The sequence below is a fragment of the Ahaetulla prasina genome, chromosome 4 (assembly GCF_028640845.1).
Source record: "Ahaetulla prasina isolate Xishuangbanna chromosome 4, ASM2864084v1, whole genome shotgun sequence".
NCBI lineage: Eukaryota > Metazoa > Chordata > Lepidosauria > Squamata > Colubridae > Ahaetulla > Ahaetulla prasina.
In genome coordinates, this window is record NC_080542.1 from 49973832 (window position 1) to 50000833 (window position 27002).

Genomic DNA, 27002 nt, shown 5'->3' on the forward strand with positions numbered 1-27002 from the left:
GAGTGTGAAGTGAGTGAATGAGAAGTGAGGGGGGGGAGTGTTTCCTATTAAAAATGACTTAAAAGTCACCCCTTATCTCTGGATTGAACATATAAACATGCAGTAATTTCCATGAGTAAAAATTAGATTTAGGTGGAATAGTGCTGTAATTTAATGAGCAATCTAAAACTTGATTAAAATCTCCCAAATTCTCCCTTGTAGTGGAGGCAGCATCCAGGAATGGGTTGTCCTTGTCTGCTAGCCAATAGGACTGAGACTGTCAAAGCTGCGAGGACACCCCTACACCAATGATCCCCAGCCTTGTCTCAGTCCTAGCTGCAGACAGACATCTTTTTCCATAGGTCAACCGATTTCTGGATACCTTTCCACCTTTATTATTTTCCTTAATTGTGAATTATCACCACCGTACAGCTGTGTCACCATCTATTCCAGTGGGCTCTAGCTCGAGCCCGCTGAAGGCCGCACTGCGGCAAGTCAGGCCACCAGATGGTGGTTTCTGACTAGGTAGCCAATTCGAGCTTGGCTCGCAGAGCTGACCCCAGAGTCTTTGAAACCAAGACTCCATCGGATTCCAGCTCAGCGGGAAGCTTCATGCTCTGCTTTGTGCAGAAAGGTGGCCAGGCTGTCAGGTAAGCCTGAGCTGTCAAAACTGCAGCTGCCACCTAAATTACTGCCGCGCTTGCTGAGTCCGTGTCTGATTGCGGGCACACTCATCTCGCCCCATCAGCTGTCACTGCGGACCAAAGGGCACAATTCCCAAGCTTCTGCTTGCTTGCGGGCAGGCTTGGAAGCCACCACAGCTGCAGCTTTTGTCAGCAAAGCCGTCTTTGATCCCAGCTGCTTCACGGCTGCTCCCAAAATGGTGGACACGGCTCCCGGCTTCAGTGGAAGCTGTTTTTCCATGGTCCACCTCTGATTTTGCTGAGAAGGGAGATGCAACCAGGAAGGGAGCTGACACTGTAGAGACCTCAGAATCAAGATCTCTAAGAGATCAAGAAAAGCTGTGAAGCTCTCAAAAGCGGCTGAAAAAGATGCAGTGAGACACCATAAGGCGGTAGAGCGGGGAGATGGCCAGGGCATTAGAGGGTGCATGCAAAGGTTTCCCTCAGAGCCGTACAACTCCCTCTTCCCGCCATAATCCAGAGAGGCAGTTGATTCTGCCTGAGGATTTTGACAGCTGGCAGGTTCAGTCTTTGGCAGGTAATTTGCCCAGCAACAAGGAAGCTCTGCATAGCTCCCTCCCAGATCCATTTTCTGCCTCTAGCACGGCAAAGCCTCTAAGGCATGGATCCTTACTTGCAGAGGCGATATTTACCCCGACTACTGTGGGAATCTGCTTGAGAGAGAGGCAGGAGGTCCATATTCCACCTGGAATGGAGGCCATAATTTCTGAATTGAGAAGGGCATAATAGCTGGATTGCAGTGCAGCCACAGCCACAGGGCGGCTTCTCTCAGATTTGACTATTCAATGCCCATTATGGGACAGGCTTCAGGGGAATTTTTGCCCTCTCAGGGGCCTTACTCCCCAGTTTCATCCACTCACTCTGGTTTTCAGGAAGACATGGCTAGAGAGCTGGAGCTCTCAAAGGATGAGAGGTTATCCCCTGACCAGCCAGTTTTTGTTGATCTTTTCTGTCCTCAATTGTTTAAGTCCTTATTGTATAAGGCCACCAGTTCAGCACGCTTGGCGGGACATCTGCCTGTGGTAGACCCACCTCTTGACTCAGCGCAAGGGGCTCTATTTTCTGAACCCAAGGCTGAACCCAAGGCTGAAGCCGAGGTGGTTCCTTCTCCACAATTATTTGTGGATATTGTACATAGGCAGTGGGCCACCCCAGAGGCAGGAGCAAATCCTAGCTCTCTGGATGGCCCTGGACTTGTCACAGGCACTTCAGATGCAAGTGGTGGATGGCCCAATAGTGTCATTAGTGGCTCCATCTGTCATGACGGATGTCCCAGAGGAGTACTTCTGGCCAGAGGACAGGCGCGCTGAACAATCTTTAAAAAAGGCTCAGTCAGCGGCTTGGGCAGTAAAGGCCTCCACCGCAGCACCATTCAGGTGCTTCAGGAGCACGGGTTTACTAACCCGACTAACCGGTTGCTGCATTTATGAGTGAAGAGAGACACCATTGCATGCTGGGTGCACCTTTTCCAGGAATGTCAGGTGAGTATAGCTGAGTTAGTGGATTGTATTAGTGGGGCTTGTACGGTGCCCCTGGCCACGCTTTCGTGACTCCTGAGCAAGATGTGTCCTGCATTTCAATTGTGCCGTGGGTGCGCTTGCATACCAGGGCTGTTCAGTGGTTCCTTCTCCCTTATCAGAGGGCAGGCAAAAGCACCTCACTGCACAAGGTTAGGTTACCCCCAGGTGTTCTCCATTCCCTGGAATGGTGGACTTCCCCAGCACTTGCTAGGGGTTGTATTTTTAAAAAGCCCGAGTGCCTGAGACTGACAACTGATGTCAGCCTATATGGTTGAGGAGCTCACCTCCAGAATAGGGTAGCCCAGGGAAGGTAGTTTCAGGTAGACCTAGCTCACAACATTAATTGGCTGGAACTCAGGGCTATCAATCTAACCCTGAGTTCCAGGGCCTGGTGTCGGAAAGGCATATCTTAATTCTGACTGACAATGTGGCCGCTAAGGCACATATTAACAGACAGGGGGGTATCCAATCAAGGGCCCTCATGGAGGAGGCTGAGCATCTCTGTCTCAGGGCAGAGCAATTCCATAGATCATTGAGGGTGGAGCACATTGCAAAGGCCTACAATGTTCAGGTTCAGATTGGCTCAGCAGGGCCACAGTTGACCACGCAGAGTGGCACCAGCACTTTGGAAAGCCAGCTGTGGATCTCTTCACCACCCCGGACAACACTCACCTGACTACGTTCCTCCCGAGATTTGCGGTTCCAGGAGTAGAGAGATTCGACGCACTTCACAGCCATTGGCCGGCAGAGCTATTCTATGGCACCGTTTATCGGTGGTTCTCCTCCTATCTCTCCGACTGGTCGCAGACGGTGTTGACGGGGGGGCAGAGGTCGACCCCGCGGCGCCTCACTTGTGGGGTGCCGCAGGGGTCGATTCTCTCGCCCCTTCTGTTCAACATCTATATGAAGCCGCTGGGTGAGATCATCAGTGGCTTCGGTGTGAGGTACCAGCTGTACGCTGATGACACCCAGCTGTACTTTTCCACACCGGGCCACCCCAATGAAGCTATCGAAGTGCTGTCCCGGTGTCTGGAAGCCGTACGGGTCTGGATGGGGAGAAACAGGCTCAAGCTCAATCCCTCCAAGACGGAGTGGCTGTGGATGCCGGCATCCCGGTACAGTCAGCTGAGTCCGCGGCTGACTGTCGGGAGCGAGTCATTGGCCCCGATGGAAGGGGTGCGTAATTTGGGCGTTCTCCTGGATGCACGGCTGTCTTTTGAAGATCATTTGACGGCCGTCTCCAGGAGAGCTTTCCACCAGGTTCGCCTGGTGCGCCAGTTGCGCCCCTTTCTAGACCGGGATGCCTTGTGCACAGTCACTCACGCCCTTGTGACGTCTCGTCTGGATTACTGCAATGCTCTCTACATGGGGCTCCCTTGAAGGGCATCCGGAGGCTGCAGTTGGTCAGAATGCAGCTGCGCTGGTGATAGAGGAGCCCTCGTGGCTCCCAGTGACACCTATCCTGCGCAGGCTGCACTGGCTACCTGTGGCCTTCGGGTGCGCTTCAAGGTGTTGGTGAACGCCTTTAAAGCGCTCCATGGCATAGGGCCGGGTTACTTACGGGACCGCCTGCTGCTACCGAATACCTCTCACCGACCGTGCGCTCTCACAGAGGGACTCCTCAGGGTGCCGTCGGTAGCGACAGTGTCGTCTGGCGACACCCAGGAAGGGCCTTCTCTGTGGGGCTCCGCCCTCTGGAACGAGCTCCCCAGGACTTCGTCAACTTCCGGACCTCCGAACCTTTCGCCGCGAGCTCAAAACTTACTTATTTATCTGCGCTGGACTGGGTTAGTTTTTTAAGTTATGGGTTTTTAATGGTGATTTTATAGTTTAGGGTTTTATATCGGTCGTTTGACCGTTTTTAGTTTTAAATTGGCCGGTTAAATATTTCATTTTAAATGTATTTTAAATTTATTGTGTACCTATGTGTTTTAATAAGGCTGTACACCGCCCTGAGTCCTTCGGGAGAAGGGCGGTCTAGAAATCTAATTAATAAATAAATAAATAAAATATGCCTTAGCGGACTCTTCCCCTCCTCTCGATGGTGGTAAGAAAGATACTTGCAGAATGGGCGGAGGTGATCCTGCTGGCTCAACACTGGCCAAGGTGGCCTTGGTTTGCTGACTTAGTTGCTCTTTCGGTGACCAGGCCTTGGAGGATACCGCCAGATAGAGTCTCCCTCAGCCAGGGGGCCTTGATTCACCCGGACCCTCAGTGGTTCCACTTGACTGCCTGGCGTTTGAGTGGAGGTCTCTGAGCCAGGACAACTATTCTTCCAAGATCATTGATACCATCCAAGCCTCCAGGAGGACTTCTACGAACAGAATTTATGATGAATTTATGATTTATGAAACCTGGTGAGCCTTTTGCTCCTGGTGTTTCCAGTCAGGCTTGGACCCAATGTTGGTATCGGTGCCCCAGATACTGGAGTTTTTGCAGGCGGGGCTGGATAAGGGACTGTCGCCCAACACGATCGTCGCCAGTTAGCTGCTCTGTCGTTGGTTCTTTCCTGCGGAGGGCTGGACTCCCTGGCATGCCAACCCACCATTCGCAGGTTCATCAGGAGTGCCATGAACCTTAGGCCTCCAGTAGTTCACTGTTTTCCGACTTGGGACCTCACCAAGATCCTGCAGGCACTGACCCGGGAACCCTTTGAGCCACTGAGAGAGACTGTGTTTCCTGTCCTGCAAGGTAGCATTCTTGGTGGCCATAATTTTGCCCAGGTCGGAATTGGAGCTGGCGGCCCTGTCTATCCAACCGGACCTTTGTATTTTCCATTCCAGTAGGGTGGTTTTATGCTTGGACCCTTTCCTCCCGAAAGTAAATTCTTGGTTTCACAGGGTCCAGGAGTTGGTTCTGCCAAATTTTTGCCCCAAACCAGTGCAGTGCTGGAAAGACAATGGCACACGTTAGATATGAGGAAAGCACTCCGGATCTCCAGATCAATCGCACTTCCTCCTTCAGGAGGATGGAGTCGCTCTTTATATTGCATTCCAACTGGCCTCCTTGAGGGCCAAGGTCACTCCATTGACCCTGGGCTACTGGATTAGGGCATGTATCACCAAATCTTACGAGATGCAGGCCATTCCAAGAATATTATGGCACACTCCACAAGGAATGCAGCCGCAAGTGTGGCGTGGGCAACGCAGGCCTCTCTGGAGAAGGTTTGCCATGCGGCTACCTGATCCTCCCCATCCCCTTTCATCCAGCACTATAAACTGGACAGCTATGCCTTGGCCGAGGCAGCGTTTGGGAGGCAGGTCCTTCAATGGGTGCATGCTAATGAGGGACCTTGGGCCAGGCTGTGGCCCACCCATAAAGATAAAACCGCTTTGGAATGTTCCATTCCTGGATGCTGCCTCCACTACAAGAGAGAAGAAACATTGGTCTTACCTGATACAATCCTTCTCGTTGAGTGGAGGCAGCATCCAGCCCCACCCTAGTCATGGGCTGGCCCTTGGTCCTTGGGGGGGTGGAGGAGTTTTTCTGACCTTCATATGTCGAGGCTTTCTCCATTCCTTCGCCAAAAGCTGGAGACTGTTGGTGTAGGTGTGTCCTCGCAGCTTTGACAGTCTCAGTCCATTGGCTAGCAGACGAGGACAACCCATTCCTGGATGCTGCCTCCACTCAACGAGAAGGATCGTATCAGTAAGACCAACGTTCCTTTTCTTTTATTCATTTTAGCAGCAACTGGACTGAAAAATTTCTCACACCTGTGTCAGATGAGATAATTGAAACATTGCAGGGAAAAAAACAACCCTTTTGATTTAAGTTGTAAGCAAGATTTACTGAGTAGCTTTTCCTTCAGAATTATCTGTAAAGGGAGATTTGACCAAAAAAAAAATCACCATCTTTGTTTCCTCCTCAAGGGCTTCTGTTTGCTGTGAAAATATTCAATATAATGTAGTCATAGTGTAGCCCAGAGTAATCTCAGAGCAATGGATTGGATTTTTGAGCTGAATAAAAATGAAAGGATAAAAGTGACTTGAATTTCAATTCTATATTCTGGCTAGAATGATAAAATCATAGAAATAAATAGGTCTTGCCTCAGTCACTGGTGGTGCACCAGGGCCTCTGGTGGCGCAACAGGCTAATGCAGCCTATTATTAACAGCAACTGCTTGCAATATTGCAGGTTCAAGTCCCACCAGGCCCAAGGTTGACTCAGCCTTCCATCCTTTATAAGGTAGGTAAAATGAGGACCCAGATTGTTGGGGGGCAATAAGTTGACTTTGTATATAGTATACAAATGGATGAAGACTATTGCTTAACACAATGTAAGCCGCCCTGAGTCTTCGGAGAAGGGCGGGATATAAATGCAAAAAAATAAATAAAATAAAGTGTTTGGGAATATTTAGAAAATGTTAGTTATTTCTGCAATGAAGCCTTATAAGGAGGTTCCTACCTTTTGTTTTCTTTCAAAGCTTACGGTTTCTTTTGCAAGTTATTTTTGAGAGTTTTGCTGCTAAGTCATTCTTATCATGTGACTTACTGTAATCACAAAAAGCAACCTTTCATTTTTTTAATCACATCTTGGATCGTGAATATTTTCATTCAGATGATCCAGAATGGTTTTTATGTGCATAAATCCAGTAATTCTGAACATTCAAATGCACTGAAGAGAGATCATTCAAGATAGTTAAAAACTCAGTTTAGTTCTTTTTTCTTATCTTTAGGGTTCAGATTAATTTGGTTAAAGCGCCTCTGACAATTGTTAGCATAACAAGCTATTCTCAGCCATGTGACTTAACATTAAACTGATGTACTTTAAGTGAGGCTGTGCTTCATGAAAATTTTCTGTATTAATATGGCTGAGTCAACTTCCAAATGACTCCAGTATTCTTTTAGTGCAACCTAGCTTGTATAATTCAATGGTTTCTTTTGAAGAAAGAAAAGTGTACCATGTTTCCTTGAAAATAAGACCCTGTCTTATATTTTTTTGAATCCTGAAATAAGCACTTGGCCTTATTGCCATACGCTCAAAAGCCCAATTGGGCTTATTATCAGGGGATGTCTTCTTTTGGGGGAAATAGGGTAGAACTATGGGAATCCAAATGGACACTGAACAACTTTAATATGCCTAGAAGGGAACCATTTCTAGAATATGAGTTAAAAATTAACCCATCTTAATGAAAACAGCATTATAAGTAGTGCTCACTTAACAACCATATTTGGGACTGGCAACTCCATCACTAAGCAACATGGTCATTAAACAAGATATCACATGTTCGCAATAAGCTTACAATCTCACATGCTGCGATCATCAAGTGAATCACCCATGATCATTAAGCACAATATCACATGACTGCAGCTTGTGATTTTGTTGTTGATTTCTCCATTAACTGCTTGTTGGAAACCAGCTGTGAATTGTGCAAATGTCACTCACATGGGTGTGGAACATTGCAACAGTTCCAGCACCTGCTGGCTGCAAAGTACTCAACCTTGACCATGTATCCATGGGGTCTTTGTAATAGTTGTAAACAAGGACCAGTCATAAACTTACTTTTAACTGAATGGTCCCTAAACAAGCCAGCCATCAAGGGAGAAATAATAAAGTATTAATATATTAATAATTAGTGAACATTATTAATGAATAAAAATGTGTGTATCTTCATTATGTACACAAAACATTTTTTTATTGAAATGTTTACAATTTGTCAAATTTATAAAGGAAAGGTTTTCCCATCCAGTTGTATCAAACTTTAGGGGGCGATGCTAATCTCCGTTTCTTAGCTGAACCAGTATTGTCCGAAGACATTTCCACGATCATGTGACCAGCATGATTATCAATCAAGAAGCATGAAACACTGTTATCTTCCCACTAAAGTGGTACCCACTAAAGTACCACTAAAGTGGTACTTATTTATCTATGCATGCTTTCTAACTGCTAGGCGGCCTGGACTACAAGTAACAGAAGCTCATCCTTTTACATGGCACTTGGGTCTCAAATCTGGGCTATCAGCTTTCTAGCTGACCAGCTCAGCATTTTTAACCACTGAGCTACTGCAACCCCCATATCACATTTATATAGCTGCCTGTTGACTGAGCAGCATATGATAATTCCTATGTTTTAAATTGTAGTTTAAAGAAAACTTGTTTGCTTCAGTCCATTGAAAGTTGATTAACAGCTCAGTTTCGGGATCTTATATTATTTTCTGTGTGCCAGACATAAGATTAAAAAATGCCTTATATGTGGGTTTATAGGTTTTTTTCATTTGTTGTAATGTTCAGAGACCCTGGGTTGCATTATGTTATGCTTGTTTCCTCCACTGTGTGTGGTTTCAGTCATTTGGAGCAGTAGTGGGTTGCTACTGGTTTACACCGGTTCAGGAGGACTGGTAGCGGTAATTTGGACTGGTTCGCTGAACCACTAGTAATTGCTGACTGGTCACGCCCCCGAACTGGTCCCCGCTGGCTCACCTCAGCCACCCGATGCTCGCTCACCCCCCACTCCACCCAGTCACTCCTCACTTATAATGTGTGGGCAGCTTGCCTACCTGAAAAACTGTGCCCCAACTGAGCGGCCCTGATCTGCCTGCCAGATAAGCCTGCGAGTCGCAGCCTACCGAGCTGCCCCTGCCCTTCACCTGTCCTAGCCTGCCTCCCCTACTCCCTTCCCCTTGTAGCCCTGCCTTCCACATGGCCTTCCCAGTGTCCCTGAGACCAGCTTGCGAAGGCAGGCAAGTGGGCCTGGCCATGGGGACTGCAGGGAAGGCAGGCAAGGATGGCAGGGCTGCCCAGCTGTGGGGAAGAGAGCTAGCAACTTACTCCCTTCCCCAAAGTCCTGCCATGCTTGCCTGGCTTTCACGCTGCCTTCCTGGGGTCCCGGTGGCCAGCTTGCGAAGTCAGGCAAGTGGGCCTGGCCATGGGGACTGCAGGAAGGCAGGCAAGGATAACAGGGCTGCCCAGCTGTGGGGAAGAGAGCTAGCAACTTACTCCCTTCCCCAAAGTCCTGCCATGCTTGCCTGGCTTTCACGCTGCCTTCCTGGGGTCCCGGTGGCCAGCTTGCGAAGTCAGGCAAGCAGAAGGCACGCAAGCATGGCAGGGTTATGGGGAAGGAGCTAGCTGGCTTCTCCCTTCCCCGAAACCCTGCCATGCTTGCTTGCCTGCCTTCCACGCTGCCTTCCCGGTGTCCCCATGGCCTGCTGCCACTCACCCCCATTCCGCTTCCCTTTTACCTTTCTTTAACGCACCCTGCTTCCTTCCCCAAACCTCGGGAGGTGGCGTCCTCCGTGCCGCAAAGCCTTCGAAGCGGCTGCAAGGGGAAAAGAAAAAAAAACCCTCAGCCTCTGAAGTCTCTCAAAGGAGGTGTGTGTTTAGCAGCGCTGAAGTGAGCCATGTGAACAGAGCCTGCTGGATAACCACGCTGGCTGCGATCGGCCCCTTGCCTTCCGCTGCCGCCGCCATCTCTACCTCTTCCTTCTCTCTATCAACAAGAAGTCAGAGAGGAAAAGGCAGTTGCTTCACTAGGCAACTAGACGTGGCTTCTCCGCGTTTCCATCCCAAGTCAGCCACAGCCGCCCTCACTTGGGATGGAAATGCAGAGAAACGCCCCGTGAAGCAAACGGATTGGCCTTTTCTAGGCAACTTCCTGAGCTTTGGTTACCTTTGAAAGGTAAGTGAACAGTGACTGGGAGTGGGCAGGAATGTGTGAAATCCAAAGCAGGCCCAGTGCCTGTGGGGTCGCGGTAAGGAAGGATGGGGAGAAATGAAATCCTAGGTTTAGAAAACTTGGAACTCCGTCGCCTTCGACAAGACCTAAGTTTAACTCATAGAATCATCTATTGTAATGTCCTTCCTGTTAAAGACTACTTCAGCTTCAATTACAATAATACCAGAGCAACCAATAGATTTAAACTTAATGTTAACCGCTTCAATCTAGATTGCAGAAAATATGACTTCCGTAACAGAGTTAGCAGTGCTTGGAACACATTACCTGACTCTGTGGTCTCTTCTCATAATCCCAAAAGCCTTAACCAAAAACTTTTTACTATTGACTTCACCCCATTCCTAAGAGGAATATAAGGAGCACAAACGTGCGTACCGTTCCTGTCCTATTGGGTTTTTTTATTCTTATACATATATGTTTATACTTCCTCATATTTCCTCATATATATGTTTATATATTATATAACCATTTTGTGTGATGCTTATGTATATTGTTGTGACAATAAATTAATTAATTAATTAATTAAATAAATAAATAAATAAATAAATAAAATAGCTGGATGGGCATGCTGCAGCATCCCTACAGTTGGTTGTAAGGGCAAATGTATGCGGGGGAGGGGTGTGTGCTACAGGCATTATAACTGTGAAACGGGATCATATGTAGTTTTGGGAGGGTTGGTTATAACTTTGAATAGTTATTAAATGGCTTGTACCTCGAAAGTCGCTATGCTAGCATAAGCAATGTTAACGGATTCGAGAATTATAGGCCAAAACAAATGGAAGGTACCAGATTGGCAACTCCTGTTATGTGCGGCTACAAACAAGGTTTTCACAGCAGTCATGAGGCCTTATCAGTGCCTTATGCCAATTCTGAATTCCAGAATGATAAGGTTTGGATAGAGTACTATTGGTTTATACCAAGTGATTTCCAATAAGGATTTTCAACTCTTAAATTATTTCAAAATAACAACAAAACCAATCATTTATTCTACCTAAATAAAGCTATTAAAATTGGAGTCAAATTGAAAAAAAATTGTGGGCCAGCTAGAATTCTGGTTTAGAAAAATAATTTCTGGACTAACTGTTCATGATATTATGCTTGATTCCAATTTTGAGGATTTAATTTAAAAAAAAAAAGATTTTTCCAAAATGCCCAGGCAGTCTCATTTGTATGATTTTTAAAAAATGTTTCTTTTAAAATATTTAAAAGAACTGACATAAATGTTTCATCAAAGGTGGTTGGAACAATTTTAAAGTGGAATCTGCTGGAGACTGATCAGTTGAAGTAGAAGATCAGTGGTAATATTTGTCTACAATGATTGCTATTTTGCAGTGTTGTGGAAGAAATATATTTGGAAAACAACTCATAATAATTCATAATTTAAAGTTGTAGATAAACAAAAGCTTTTATTCGATACGTCTTCAAACTTTTTTCGTAATCTCCCTCTCCCTCATTATGCCACTGAATACATGTCACATCACCAAAATGTCCCGTGTTGCCTTGACAACCAAACTATTATTTAAAGTGTAATCTCCAGCACAGAAGGATTGCCCACTGTGCAAAATTATTTTATTTTATTATTGATAAATGATTATATGCTATATTGTTATTAATGTAATAATTATTAAGATTATTATATCCAGTGGAAGAAAAAGAGTTACCTACAATAGAAGAATGGATATTGAAAGTTGCTAATTTGGCTGAGATGGCTAAAATCTCAGCCTTTTTGAAAGACACTACACAAGAAAAATATCTAACTGAATGGAAAAAATGAGTTGAATATATGCAAAATAGATACCAGATTAAGAGATATCAGATTGCTTTTGAATGATTAGGATGTATTTATTTTTGATTTGTATGGGGGAAGTTAGGATTTGAGAAGAAGGGGAGGATTATAATTTGTGTTAGGGAAAGGTTAGCGAATGCTTGTTTTTTGAAATATACCTTGTGTTTGTTCTGGGAAGTGGGGAGGAGGGTGGTTTTGGAGGGAGGGGGAGGGAATGGAGTGGGGGGAGGGGGGAGAAATTTTTATAAAAACTTTTTTAATAAAAAAAAAGATTATTACTATCCAATAGTAATCTTAATCTTTTATCTTAATGCTAAGTAAAGTAATGCTAAATTCAATAATGATGATGATGATGATGATGATGTATGTGTGTGTGCTGTATTGATGTATAAAATTGTATTAGGAGTTGCTATATTTTGAAGTTTTTTTACAGTATTGCCATGGCCTCTGACTCAAAAAATTAATGTAATATCATTAAGAAAGGAAAATGTGCTGCATCAGAGTAATAGCCAAGCAAGCTACATTACTCATGCAAGCAAATCATATATGCTATGATCAACCTTTTTCATTTCCTCACAAAACTGGAATACAGATTACAGTCTTCTTGCACATCAAAGGAAAATTTACTTATTGTATAAAACATGCAACTTAATTCCATTCATTCCACTCATGGGACAAGAAGCCAGTCCAACATTTTCCATTGGTTACCGCTAGTCTTTTCTCATGAGATATTGATCATATTTGCCCATAAACACAATGTCTATGTTATATATTACACAGAGATGGAAATGATAGGATTGTGAGTCGTAGTATAGTATACATACATGGGTAATTTACATACATGGGTAATTTCACAATATTTTGAAGCATTTTGTGGTTGTTTGTGCAATCTTTCAGATCAATAGAAAATGACTCTGATTTGAAGGCCAATGAAATGCAATTGATAATTTGCATTAGCATGTTAGTAAGCCAGTTGATATTATGGATAGTATGACAATTATTATGGATAGTATGACAATTACAAGGATGTATATAGATAGCTTAATAACCTTAGAATATTTGCCTAAGATTAGCTTCCAACTTAAATAGCAAACCATGGAATTCACTCTTGAGGATTGTATGAGGAGCTACAGGAAATATTGCTCAGATTTGCAAATGGCCTAAATTTGGGTGGGATAGCTATATTTAGAAAAATCTTAATAAATTAGAAAAAAGGGCTGAAAACAGTAGAGAAATACTTACCGTATATACTCGAGTATAAGCCGAGTTTTTCAGCACGTTTTTTGTGCTGAAAAACGTCCCCTCGGCTTATACTCGGGTCTATACGGCTTATACTCGAGTTTTTTTTTTTTTTAAGCCCCTCGGCTTATACTCGAGTATATACGGCTTATACTCGAGTTTTTTTTTCTTTTTCTTTTTTTCACATTTTACCAGACGGCGTGGGGAAGCCCTGCCGGTGCAGTGAGAGGGCGGGGCGGGGGAGCCGCCAGCCTTCTCAGCTGAGGGAGGGAGGGTTTCCCCAACCGGTAGGTGCCTCATTTCCCACCCTCGGCTTATACTCGAGTCCCCAGTTTACCCCAGTTTTTGGGGTAAAATTGGGGACCTCGGCTTATACTCGGATCGGCTTATATTCGAGTATATACGGTATTTAGGAAACAGAAATAAAATGCTCTGGCATGGTAGGAATGAGGGAGTTGGCTTGGCAAGAGAATTAATGAAGATAATCTTAGAATAGTAGTTTATTGCAAACTGATTATGAGTCAGCAGTATAAAATGGCTGCAAAAATGCAAATGCAATTTTAGGCTTATTATGTATATTTTAATATACTTAATTTAAAAGTCTAGAATCCAAATCACAGAATTAATACTTCTGCATTATTCCGCATTGTCTGAACTCCCTTTTGAGTATTTTATTTTTCTTTATTTATTTATCAAGCATATGAACCACCCATCTCCCTCACAGAGATACTTTTTGTTCAGTCCTAGCAAATCACAGGATTCAGACAAACTGAACCATGCTCAGGGAAGGGCAGGAAGGATGGTCAGCGAATTAGAAAGAATGAAAATTCCAGTTAAGTATTAGGAAAGTGTCCCTATCAATAGGAACAGCTTTACAGTGGAAGCAGTTAGCTGGAAAGGGTTGTGCTGCCATTCACAGAGGTTAAACAGCCTCTGTGCATTTTGAATGCTTTAATTTGGATTCATGCAAGTAATTAATTTAGGACTTGGTGACTAAATGGTTCTCTTTACTTCTGATCCTGTTTTTGAAAAGATGCTAGGATAATATCTTTAAAAAAAATGAAAACCATAATGGTTTAATTCCTAGCAATGGTTTCTCTGAGCAGCTTGAGACTACCCCAAAGATGTGTGGTTAACAATCTAAAGCAGGGGTCTCTAACCTTAGTAACTTTAAGACTTGTGGACTTCAACTCCCAGAATTCCTCAGCCAGCTTTGCTGGCTGAGGGATTCTGGGAGTTGAAGTCCACAAGTCTTAAAGTTTCAAGGTTGGAGACCCCTGATGTAACGGAAGGAACTCTTGAATCTTCTCCTTTCCTCTTCCGGTCTCAAAATCCTGTGAATATCTTAGGTTTGTTTCTTATGTTCCATTTGTTTTTCAGTGGCTTAAGCTCAACAGATGAAAGTGTGTGTAAAAAGAAGAAGAAGAAACAGAAACGGAAGAAAGAAAAGGGGGAGCAATTTGATCTAGTCCAAGATCAATCTGCAAAGGTAAAAACACATTTTCATTAGATTACTTGTTGAATTATTCCAAACCTTCATACCTGCATATGCATATACTGGAGCATAATGCTTTTCATATTTACTTTGGGGTATATGTGCAACTAGAAATGCTAAGAATCCAAATTGAAGCTGCTTGTTTCTTTCACTTGGAGTAATCCTAATCTGTCTGGTCATGGTCTATCTACCCACAGTGATATAAATTAGCAGCTCTTTCATGGGGGAGCAATTCCTTGGGAGAGTGTGTGATTGATTATGCACTATTTTTTGCTCTTGTTCAGGATAGGTAGAGATAGTGTAAGGCAGAACATGTGCATTTTATGTAGTCTTTAGAGGAGAAAAGCAGGATATCTCCCTCCCCCCAAAAAAGTTTAACTTTTCTCAAAGGACAAAAGGACAAATATTGAAGGCTGGTCAGTCTATTATTTTTTCTACATTTGGTTCATATAAAGGTGAATTCATTGCCAGCAGAAAGGATGCAGGAGATTCAAAAAGCCATTGAGCTCTTCTCTGTAGGACAAGGGCCTGCTAAGACCATGGAAGAAGCCACTAAACGCAGCTATCAGTTCTGGGATACACAGCCTGTGCCCAAGTTAGGTAGGTATGAAAAGAGGGTCTTTATCTTTTTCCCTTCTTTCTGTTTTAAGGAAAATAAAGCACGTGCAAAATGTGTGTACAGATAACTCTTGGCTTATGACTGGTCATTTAATGACTATTGAAAATTACAGTCAGCCCGAAATGGGTGCTTTATGGCCATCAAGCACATCTGGCTATTGTAAAATGTACCATATATGTATATCCCCTTACTGTCCCATGATTGCACATCAGGCGCTTGGGAGACGGCTTACCTTTATGACCAGTTGTGCAGTCACATGCCTACCATTTGCAACAGTTTTTGCCAGTTTTTTTGGCAAAAATGCCTGTTCAGAAGAATGGGTTCACACTAATGGTTGTGGTGTTTGCTTAACAACCACGGTGATTCATTTAATGATCACTTCAAAAATGTTGTAAGACATGGGTATCTTGACTTAACTACTATTAACAACTTAATAACAGGAAATCCGGTCCCAATTGTGGTCATAAATCAAGGACTACCTGTACATTCATGCCTTTCATGCAATATTGAGAGACAGAAGAAGAATCAGATTAGAAGCGATACTGATCCAAATCCAGGAACTGATTAGAAGTAGACCGAAAACAAGAATAAAATGTGAGCTAGTGGGGACAAGGCTGTTCAACCTTGAGCTGTAAATATTCTCTTCTAAGGCCGTCTTGTAGCAATAGTGCCATAGGAATCAGAAGCATGGATGATTGGAGTTGCCCAAACAAAAGGTAATAAAATTTGTGAGTTTAGACATAAAGACTGACTAGACAAGGCTAGGAATGTTTCTTGGAGAGTGAATTCTCACCTATGGAGACAACTTGCTTTCATTCTTGTTTCCCTTCTCGCAGGTGAGGTAGTAAACACTCATGGACCTGTTGAACCAGACAAGGACAACATCCGACAGGAGCCCTATACCTTGCCACAGGGCTTTATGTGGGATGCCCTGGACTTGGGGGATCGAGGTGTGGTGAGTAGGGATGAGGCAGAACTAATCATCCTTTAAATTTCTTTTTAAAACTATTGCCTCCCCTCACCCCTCTTTCTGATATTATGATGTTTCATCACTTCCTCTAGCATCAGCTTTAGAATCCAGTTTTTTTTAATTGAACTCTCAGCATTTTATTAATGATCCTATATTCCTTTTTCTTCTTGTCTGTGTTAGACACAAGTGATTGATATAGCTGCTTTTACACCTGCCTTCTTTGTTTTGTTCAACTATACTTCCTCTTCTCTTTCCCAGCCGCCTTCAGGAGTCTTCCTAAAAACAGTTTTGTTTATAGACTTTGTAAGACCATCTTTTGCAGAATTGTTTTGCAATTTCATTTCGTAGTATTTAACTTGGCTCACTCGCTTGATTCTACTGTCTCTGGGTTTCTCTTCATATTCTACTCATTTATGTCACAGTTTAACTCAGAATCTCATGTGTTGAGAATATGAAATGCCTCCTTACTTTAGAGCCAATGTTGATTTATACTTTTATAATTTAAAAACTGGTCCTTTCAGTTTAAAATTTTATCCACAAACTGTGCTGTAAATCTGTAGGTTTTATTGCTTCCCTAGAATTGGATAAAATTAGTTGCTAAATCCATTGACAGAAGCAAAATTTTCTTATAGCCATTTCTAACTTTGTCATAGTGTGTTGGTTATCTTCCCCACAGTGAACCTCTAATAATCAGCAGGTGCCCTGTTTTCTCTTAATAGAGAAAGCTTTGCTTCCTTAAGCAGATTATGCTTCTCCTTTTTACTTTCTTTAGCTGAAGGAACTATATACTCTCCTGAATGAAAACTATGTGGAAGATGATGACAACATGTTTAGGTTTGATTATTCCCCTGAATTTCTCCTGTGGTGAGTTATAGTTTTCCTGAATATCTCAGAGATGTCTGTCCATTTTTCTTTCTTCTTATATAGAAGACAATAAACTACTTTTTTTCAACAAATATAACACAGAGGTTTTCTCCAAATGCTGGAGAGTAGATTCATTGTGTTCATCTTGGCATGTTACATATTCCCTAAAATCTTTTATTGTCAAAAGACTAAAATCTCCTTTCACAGGAGTTAGGATAATCTTTCTTACCTGCATTAGGCAAACCTACTTTTATCTTCCTGAATAGTTAGCATATAGGAAGCAAGTCTGCACAGGTTCACAGGCTGAAATGCTGTTTCTAGCAAAGTAATTTAGTTCAATGCGCTACACATGCATAACTTGAAAGAAAAACATTGAAAAAATAAGGAACAGACAATTAATTCATAGTATTTCAAATAAAGATCTGAAGACTATGATGGGGTCCTACTTTGGGGGTCCTTGAATACAGTGAATAAGTAGCTGTATTTCTTTCAGATAAACATTTGACAAGTCAGTCATTTCTTTCTTCTGTGTGACAAAAGGGCCCACTAAGAAGAACGGCTCATATTAATGTATTAGCTAGTGGATTTTCCTTCTATGTTATTTAAATTGATTTGGTGGGAAAAGACATTTTAAAGTTGAGATCCTGCCAATAAGGTGGTCCTACTTTAGATAGGGACAGCCTAAGCCAGTGATGGCTAAACGTTTTGCCATTGTGTGCCAAAAGTGAGAGGAGCACGTGGGGGGGTCATGCACACATGTGCCCACACCTATAATTCAGTGCCTCCTGCGCCCCTGCACATGTATGCGCAACCCACACACACTCTCCCCACTTTTGGCATGTGATGGCAAAAAGGTTACTGGTGGGCCCATAGACCTGTTTTTTGCCCTTCCCAGGCTCCAGAGGCTTTCTTGGGAGGGTAAAAACGGCCTTCCCCACTCCCCTAGAGGTCCTCCGGAGGCTGGAAACAGCCCATTTCCTGATTTCCAAGAAGGCCCATTTTTCGCTCTCCCTGGGCTCTTCCCCACCCCCCTGGAGACTTCTGGAAGGCCAAAAAATCAGCTGGTCAGCGCATGCATACACACTGGAGCTGAGCTAAGGCAACGCTTGCATGCCCACAGATATGGCTCTGCATGCCACCATGCATGTCATAGGTTCGCCATCATGGGCCTAAGCTTATTATTGTTAGTTCACATAAGTCAGAGCTAGTCAGAAGAAAAACAAAGGTAAATGTAAGCTTTCTTTATTGTTCAAAATGGTACCTCTTTCAGACAGGGTAATCCCATATTGGCAGGTTTGTTAGGGCCCATTGATTTGTTTTTAACATACCTACTATGGATGTATTAGCTAGGGTTAATGTCAATTCCAAATAATGCACCCATTACAAATCGGACTCAGAGGCATTGCATTTCCTCAAAGAACAAATTTATTTAGCTATATCATCTTGGCACTATTGGTGGAAAACCAGTACTGAAAGTTCCTGCGCTTTCCACCCCAATGCAAAGAGCTGCCAGAAGGCAAGAACAGTTAAAGCAAAAAGGAAGACTTGGGAGTAAGGCCAGGAGATGATTGTCCCCCTCCCCCATAAGGCTTAAAAGAGCAGCAATGGCTCTTGGGCTCTTTGTAAGAAAACAACATTGCTACATTTTTCTAGTCCGTGTCTCTTGTTTTGGAACTTTGTGGGGCTTTGCCAAGAAAAGCCTTTGGCAGGGTGCCAAAAAAGATAAAGGTTTGTGATAAGACCGAAGGACTTTTTCTGAAGGATTTTTTTGGAATTAATTTGAATTAATTTGGACTATTAATTTGAGAATTACTTCATTCTCAGCTGTTCTAATAAAATATGTTTGTTTAGGACTGATTGTGTCTGGTAATAACTACTTGGGCCTAGGTCACAATAAGACTGCAGTGGAACATCAGATGTACCTTCCCCAGAAACCAGGGAAGTTGAAGTTGTACCGTGGCCGGGTTTATCACTTTCACTATGGGGAACAGTCCTAGGAACTTGGGACTGAGCTTCTTAGAAGCTAGCTTTAATTTCAGGTACTTTGTGGACAAGTAAACCCTATCCGCCACCTTAAACTCCAGTTGGGGAGACCTGTGCTTGTCGGCCTGTTTTTTATATGCCTTTGCTGCCTCGCTTGGGCCCTGCTTTATATTTTCCCATGCTTTCTTCAGAAACTTCATCCACTTAGATAGTGACATGGAGGAAGGTAGCTACCCTAGGGAGCTCTGGCATCGGGACAAACTCTACGCCACTGGTCACTTGGAAAGAGGTTAGGCCAGTGCTATACTGTGCACCATATTGTTGTACGCCACTTCAGCAAACAGCAGCAACTCTGCCCAGTCCGATTGCTGATAGTTGACGTAGCACCTTAAGTATTGCTCCACCATGGCGTTTGTCCATTCTTTGGCCCCGTTAGTGCTCAGATGAAATGCCGAACTAAGCCCTTGTGAGGATCCAATTGACTTGCAATCCAAAGGAGCCCTCATGAACTCTCTCCAGAACTTAGCAGTGAATTGAACCCCCCTGATCAGAGATGATTCTGTGGGGTACTCCATGTAACCTATAAATATGCTTGATAAATAGATTAGCTAGCTTCCGCACTTACGAGAGCCCTGAGCAAGCTATAAAATGGACCTGTTTGGAGAACAAATCTATGATGGTCCAAATGATTGTACTTCCCCCACTCTCAGGGAGCTCAACAATGAAATCCATAGCTATATCTTCCCAGAGTCGAGACGGATCTGCCACTTGCTGGAGTAGCCCTTGGGGGTTCCCTGGCCTCGTCTTCATCGCCGCACAAATGGCTCAGCTCTTTATATAGTCCTCAATATCTCTCTTCATCTTCAGCCACCAGAATTGTCTCTGCAGGTCTTCAAGTAGCCAAAATGCTGTGCTTGTTTGGAGTTGTGGCTCTGTTGAAGGACCTGGAGCCGCAAGCTGTTGGGCACATATAATTTAGATCCCTTCCAGCCTACTCCATCCTTGAGGGTTAGTATCCCCAGCTTGTCCTTGTGCTGTGCGTCAGGTGGCAGCTCATTTTTCAGCTTTTGGGTTATCCCCCCCCCCGTCCGTGGCTCTCCTTTGGATAGCCTGGCCCCAGATGCCGGTTGAGGAGGGGGTATCATTGTATGAACCACCACTTCCCGCTTACTGTGTTGTTATGGCTTCTGCAACAAAGCATCACCCAAGAGGTTCTTTCCCTCTGGGATGTACTTCAGTTCGAAATGGAATAGTTTGAAGTATTGCACCTAGCGGGCTTGCTTTGGGTAGAGTTTGTGAGATGTGTTTAGTGCCTCCAGGTTTTTGGATCAGTCCATACTTCGAAAGGCATGGAACCACCCTCAAAGTGTCTCGAAGTCAGTAGGGCCCATCAGACCACATAATTTTCCTTCTCCCATGCTGCCCACCTCCATTCAGTCTCCCTCAGTTTTTTGGAGGCGTATGCTCAGGGCTGTAAGTTGCCCTCTGTGTTTTTCTGGAGGAGGACCCCTGCAACGGCCACATCAGTGGCTGGTCTGGATCACGATGTTTGAGGGTTGGCTCTTTGATGAACAATCTTTTCAGCTGCTTGAAGGCACGTTGGCATTCTAGGGTCCATTTTAGGGCTTGACTCAGCCGCAGTTGTTGCAGGCCCTTCTCCATTTTCAATAGTTTGGTGATAGGCCAGGAAATTTCGGTGAAGGTAGGGATGAATTGCAGGTAGACGTTTGCAAACCCCAGAAAACTTTGCATTTGCTTGCGCATGTGTGGGGGTTGCCAATCTAGTGCTGCTTTTTCTTTTCCTGGATCTATCTCTACTCCCTCACTCAACACTTGGTAGCCCAAATAGTCTAGGCAGGTCTTATGGAACTCGCATTTCGACAGCTTTGCGTATAGTTTGGTTGCCAGACGTTTCTCTAACACTTGGCACACTAGCTTCACATGTTCTTCTAGAGTTTTGGTAAAGATGAGAATGTCATTCAGGTACATGGGGACCCCTTTGTACAGGTGGTCATGCAGTACCTCATTTATCAGCTGCATGAAGATGGCGGGTGCTCCCTGCAACCCAAATGGCATCACTCTGAATTGAAAGCTACCGAGGGTGCAATAGGCCGGTGGGGAGAAGCAGTCGGTGAAGGGGGGTGAGGCCCCACCCTTGATTGGTGGCTCTGAGGGGCCCATCTCACCCAAGTTTGGAAGATAGAGGCTTTGGCAGCCTCTGCTGAAACTTTCCAGGGGCAGGGCAGGAGCTTCTCCCGGTTGCAAAGGAAACCACCAGCCAAGCAAGCATGTCGGCCACAGGCTCTCAGTGTGCGGTGGGGCGATTTGCCAGTAGAGAGGCATGGCGGCTGTGGTAGGTGAGGGCCAAAGGCCCATGGTGAGCCAAGCCAGCCTCAACCTGCGTCATAGTTCTCACTGAGTTGCCTCGGCCCGGCCGGCTGGGGCCAAGAGCAGTCAAGAAGGCGGTCTTCTCCTCAGCTCTCTGGTGAGCTCTGTTGCAGCCTCGGGCAGTCGTGGCTCGTCCTGCTGAAGTCCCTTGGGAGGATCCCCAGGTCCTGATCGTGGGCTGGTATCAGAGGATCATGTGGCTTTGATTGACCTAGATCTGATGGACCCCATTGGTCCCCTCGGTGATGCTTCCAGTAGGTTTTCCATCCACTGATCCCCAGAACGAACTGTTTTGCCAGAAGTCTCCCTCCTTTTGGCCTTGGCTTTCTGAGGCTGGATCCCGGATGCTGGGCGCTGGCCACGCGCACATATCAGCAAGGCATCCTCCACTGCTGCTTCAAAGCATTTACAGGGGCCTGCCTTTTGCTCAGGCAGCCCCCATCGCCACGGGGTCTTTCCCTTCCTCCGTCTTCCCTGAGTCTTCCTGCTCCCTGGGCTGACCAGGGAGAAGCTGGGGCTCAGGACCCTGGAATGTAGCTCCAGTTGGAGTGAAGTATTTTTGGAGTACTGGTTTAATGTCAGGTTCCAAGTAATGCACCCATTACAAATCAAACTCCGAGGCATTGCATTTTCTCAAAGAACAAATTTATTTAGATACATCATCTTGGCACTATTGGTGAAAAGCTAGTACTGAAAGTTCCCATGCTTTCCACCCCAATATAAGTAATAATTTCTCAATTTTCCAAGACAAACTGTCACATTGTCCAACCAAGATGAGAGCCGGTTGCTTGGCGACTTCTCTTCCTTTGTGCAGCTAGCTGTTCAAATGTACTTGACTCATCAGCTAGCTACGTTGTTTTGGCTGAAGGCTCTTTCCTCCTCAGTGCTCCCCCCATCAGCTCCAACCTGTGTCAGACTGAATTCATGTCAGAGTAATCAAGGATACAAACAATCCCACACCCAATCAAATTCAGGCTTGACAGTTGAATCAAAATGGCTATTGGAATAAGACCTTGTGTTAATACTGGATTTGTTCTCTTATCTGGCAGCCTTGGTATTCAATAATTTGGTATTTTCTCCAGCCAAGTGAATGGATTGGTGACAGAGTAAATAGCTTGTTCTTCTTGCTCCATTTCACTCAGTTTTATTATTGGCTATGAAGGAAGAAATATTCTTTTCTCTACTGCAATGGAGTAGAAAAGCAAGGGTGACTCTTCTGTCTTTCTTTTACTAGCCTCTTTGGCTTTCATGTTGAGCAAGAGGCTGCCCTACCCTTCGTCACTTAGAAAACACAGCTGGTTTCCCATGAAGAAATAGTAGTCTTCTGTTTGTCTTTTGCAAGTGCCAAGCAATTTTAGCCCGTAGTTCCTTTTATAGACTTCCTTTTAACTCATGCAGGGTATCCTTATGAATGAAAAGGTGGCAAATGGAACAATTTGTTGACAGGGAAGTTTGTAATGTGTTATTAAATGCCTAAAGGTTTTCTTTCCTATGAGATTCACACTCATAAAATTTCCTTTGTCTCCCAAATGCTGGCCTACATGGCTCCATCCTCTGGCCACTGTAAATGTCTTGTGTTAAATGGTGACATACTGCAAGTTCTTGGATCAAAAACATTTTATTTTACAACATTCTGGATTTTCTCCAGGGCTTTGCGTCCTCCAGGCTGGCTTCCCCAATGGCATTGTGGTGTCAGGGTGATCTCAAGCAAGAAGTTGGTTGGCTTCATTAGTGCTATTCCAGCTGCTATCCTCATATATGAAACGTAAGTCAAGTCACACTTCTCTGCTTATGCCCTGAAGAGCTGCCATTCCCCAACTGCCTCACTCCTTTCCACCCTTCCTTCTTTTCTTCATTGATGAGAATTAATTGGAGCTTGGATTGAACAAAAAAAGTAAACTCACATTGTATTCTTTTAAATTAGGAGCTCTGTGTGTTTATAGAGTGCTTTTTAGCTTCTTGTTGCAGGTATCATTGTGGAATAAATAGCAAGACTTTGTGGAAGGTTTGAATCCCAAGTCCTCCCATTTTAAAAACCATATAAATGTATGGCGATGTAAACATCCTGAAATAAAGAATGTAGAAAGAGACAACATATCTTAGGCTCTTATATTTATTTATTTTATTTTATTTTATTTTATTCGATTTTTATACTGCCCTTCTCCCGAAGGACTCAGGACTTATATGGAGAGAAGAAAAAGATGTAGCCTTGGCAAATACAGAAATACATCTTTTTTTTTTATTCTTCCAGTTTGCTTTCCAAATTGTGAGAGACAGTAGTGAGTAATGGTTTCCCCTCTTCCATTAAAGAGAAAAGAAGATGGTAGAAATAAACTTCCTTTGTGTGCACAAGAAACTGCGTTCCAAAAGGGTGGCACCTGTTCTGATCCGGGAGATCACCCGACGAGTCCACTTGGAAGGGATTTTTCAGGCAGTATACACAGCTGGTGTAGTTCTACCAAAGCCTGTTGGGACATGCAGGTAGGCATAGATTCCTTGGTTTTCTTTCCTTTTCTACTTTCCTTCCGTCTATGTTTTATTTTTGTTTACCTTCTGTTGTTTAAAATCTCATCTCCTAGATGCACCCTTTACTTTAAAAATGAAAAGAAAAGTAGTCCTCAAATCAGAAAATGGAATTATTGAGCAAGAGAAGACATGTTTCAGCTGAAAAATCCTTACATACTGCAAAAAAACTGGAGTCACAAAACAGTTTTTTTAGGCATAGGTTACTGAAGTAGAATATGGAAATTCTTGGCCTGGCTGGTTATCTAGTTACCATAGCTTGAAAATAAAGCAGTACCAAAAACCAGCTTTCACACTTTATTCACACACAACACAATACAACTGACTCACACACAATGTAAAAGCAGCTGCACTTCATCCAAAATGGCCCCTGCAACAAGCAGGAACCTCACACAGCCACAAAAAGCTCAAAAATCAACTTTCACACTTCACACACACACAACACAACACAACTGACTCATACACAAAATACCACATACAGCTTTGTGAGATTTTGTGTGTTTATGTAGTTAGAGTGAAACACTACAGAAACACATCAAATCTCAGAAAGCTGCACAAATATTTTATTTTATTATTTCATTTTATAAATCGGCTGAAGAGCTTGTAGAAAACATGTTTTTTAAGGTTCTGGTGATGAGGAACTCAGCTGGGATCGCCAGAGGAGCCTTTAAAAACCTTTTTTTTTTTTTACAACTTCTTCGGACGAGGAAGAGTTTAAAGGGTTCTGACGATCTCAGCTGAGCTTGCGGGATCATCAAAGGCTTTTTTTTTTTTTTACTTTTAAAGACATGTTTTCGGCTGAAGAAAAACTGCTTTTAAAAGTAAGGAAAAAAAAACCCTCTGCTGATGGCATGACTCAGCAGAGGCAGTGGGCAGGGCCAGGGATTTTTGCTCCCGGTTCTCCGAACCACCTGCCGCCATCGCTACTAGATCGGGTGAGCTGGTCCAAACCGGGAGCATTTCCTGCGTGGCATCGAGCCAGTTTGGCCTGGTGATTGAAGCATCAGGCTAGAAAGCAGGGATGTTCAACTCCCACCTTAGTCATGAAAGCCATCTGGGTGACCTTGGGCCAGTCACACTCTCTCAGCCCAACCCACCTCACAGGGTTCTTGTGGAAAAAATAGGAGGAGGAAGGTATATTGGATATGTTTGATGCCTTGCATAATTTATAAAAATAATACAAGTGGGATTAAATAAGTAAATATTTTTTAAAAAAAATAAAAAATAGAGGTTCGGACCATTGCTCTGCCAATATGGACAGAGATTCATTACGAAGAAGAGAGGGAGGGGTACCAGGTTTTCTGAACATTTTATTTTACAACATTGTGGATTGAAATATATAGATATACTTCCCCTTTTGAATGTAAAATACAGTTCTAATATTGAGATAAGCCTTATTGATAAGTTTCAAGATATCAAGACACACCCACACCCACCCCTTTGAAGAACACCATATGAATGGAATGAGTAACCTGGGATATTGCTTTTTTAAAAAAAAATAGGTATTGGCATCGGTCACTGAATCCACGCAAGCTGATTGAAGTAAAATTTTCCCACCTCAGTAGGAACATGACTATGCAACGCACCATGAAGCTTTATCGGCTTCCTGAGGTATGTGGTTGTTGACAGGGATGCTACCTTACTATTTTTATAACAGAAGCTCAAGAAATGTTCCATCTTGCCAACCATCTTTCACCTATCTTCCAAACTTAGTTTCTTAGTGTGTCACTCAGGATTTAAAAAAATAACAACAATCAAATCTAATGGGAGGGGGAATATTTCATGAGTTATATTTAAGTTGCACTTTCAGTACTGAAAAATAATAAATATTCCTGTCTGTAGCAAGGGTGTCAAACTAGTGTCGTCACAGCTGCATCACATGACATATTGCTAAACTGGGCGGCGCCAGCACGTGATGCATCTCGCTACGGGTCAGATCTCGGATCACGAGTTTGACACTCCTGGTCTATAGGAAACATTAACTGATGCATTTTTACATCATCATCATCATCATCATCATCATCATAATCATTATTATTATTATTGTTGTTGTTATTGTTATTGTTATTATTATTATTATTTATTAGATTTTTATACCGCCCTTCTCCCGAAGGACTCAGGGCGGTGAACAGCCAAGTAAAAACAATTAGTACATAGACAAAATTAAAAACATATTAAAAAATTAATTATAAACTGGCCAATTAAAATTAACACTGAAATAAGCAATGCTAAAACCCCTCTTAAAATTTCCTCAAGCTAGCCCCACACAGTGGAATAGGAAAGTCTTGAGCTCGCGTTTAAAAGACCGGAGGTCAGGGAGTTGACGCAACCCCAGAGGCAACTCATTCCATAGGGATGGAGCCCCCACAGAAAAGACCCTCCCCCAGGGGCCGCCAGTCGACATTATTTGACTGACGGCACCCTGAGGAGGCCCTCCCTATGGGAGCGCACAGGCTGATGGAAGGCTATAGGTGGCAGTAGGCGGTCCCGTAGGTAACCTGGTCTTGTGCCATGGAGCGCTTTAACGGTGATGACCAGCATAAAGCATTGTTCTGGCTTTTTCATTTTATTCATCCTCTTCTATGAGGAGGTAGTTCTCCATATCATCATCAGATATGTTTAAATAATTTTGGTTACTCCCAGTGCACTGCTGAATCTTCTCAGATATTATTGTTTAGTTCATGTCTGGATAAAATATTCTGTGCTAGAAAGTCTGATTTTTATAGAAACACAAGCATTAACACTTCTGGGAGCTCTTTTCTATTCCAGAAAATTTGTTTCTAATTCATAAAGAAAATGGCTGTCAAGATATTTTGAGAATGCAGATCAAGAAACAATATAGGGAATAATGGCAAAATTATTCCCCTCATATTAAGACTATGATCATTTTTAGATTTTTTTCTCCCACCATATTACAACGGTTAATAGCTTGGAATGGAAGGAAAAATGTGGTGTGTGGTTGTTGCGTTGTTGTTGTTGTTTTTGGTCCTTTTTTAGATCATTAGCTTTGGAGGCAACATTCTCCCTGCTAATGATTGCACAATGGTGTGAATTGTGCAATTTAGTTCCTGTCATAATGAAGTATTTAGATTTAATTGTTCTTTGACCTGCTCCTTCTTTGCTTCTAAAATCAAGACATTGTAGGAGCAGACCCATGTTAATTTATAATATTAATTTATAGTATAGTAATTTATAGTGTGAATTGAGTTTTTCTAATTCAGTGTTCACCTTTAGTGGTTATCTATACGACAAAATCGTTCAGCT

General features: G+C 43.4%; 2 protein-coding genes across 4 annotated transcripts in view; one reads left to right on the plus strand and one right to left on the minus strand.

Moving 5' to 3' along the window:
• Nucleotides 1–27002, plus strand: part of NMT1 (N-myristoyltransferase 1) — a 38552-nt gene that overhangs the window by 5382 nt on the left and 6168 nt on the right. The window contains exons 2-8 of the mRNA XM_058179661.1: nt 14277–14385; nt 14847–14991; nt 15847–15965; nt 16753–16844; nt 22864–22980; nt 23526–23696; nt 25241–25349. Of these exons, the coding sequence (XP_058035644.1) occupies nt 14277–14385; nt 14847–14991; nt 15847–15965; nt 16753–16844; nt 22864–22980; nt 23526–23696; nt 25241–25349 (862 nt within the window). The remainder of the gene's footprint in view (nt 1–14276; nt 14386–14846; nt 14992–15846; nt 15966–16752; nt 16845–22863; nt 22981–23525; nt 23697–25240; nt 25350–27002) is intronic.
• PLCD3 (phospholipase C delta 3) overlaps nt 3919–27002 on the minus strand; it is a 117689-nt gene continuing 94605 nt past the window's right edge. The window contains exons 18-19 of one of the 3 annotated variants that reach the window (XR_009154790.1): nt 9381–9457; nt 5101–5916 (exon numbers count right to left, since the gene is read on the minus strand). Coding sequence is in view for 1 of the 3 variants with exons in the window: in XM_058179657.1 (XP_058035640.1) it covers nt 9387–9457 (71 nt within the window). In the remaining 2 variants the exon portion in view is untranslated. The other 2 variants (XR_009154791.1, XM_058179657.1) reach the window with 2 other exon arrangements.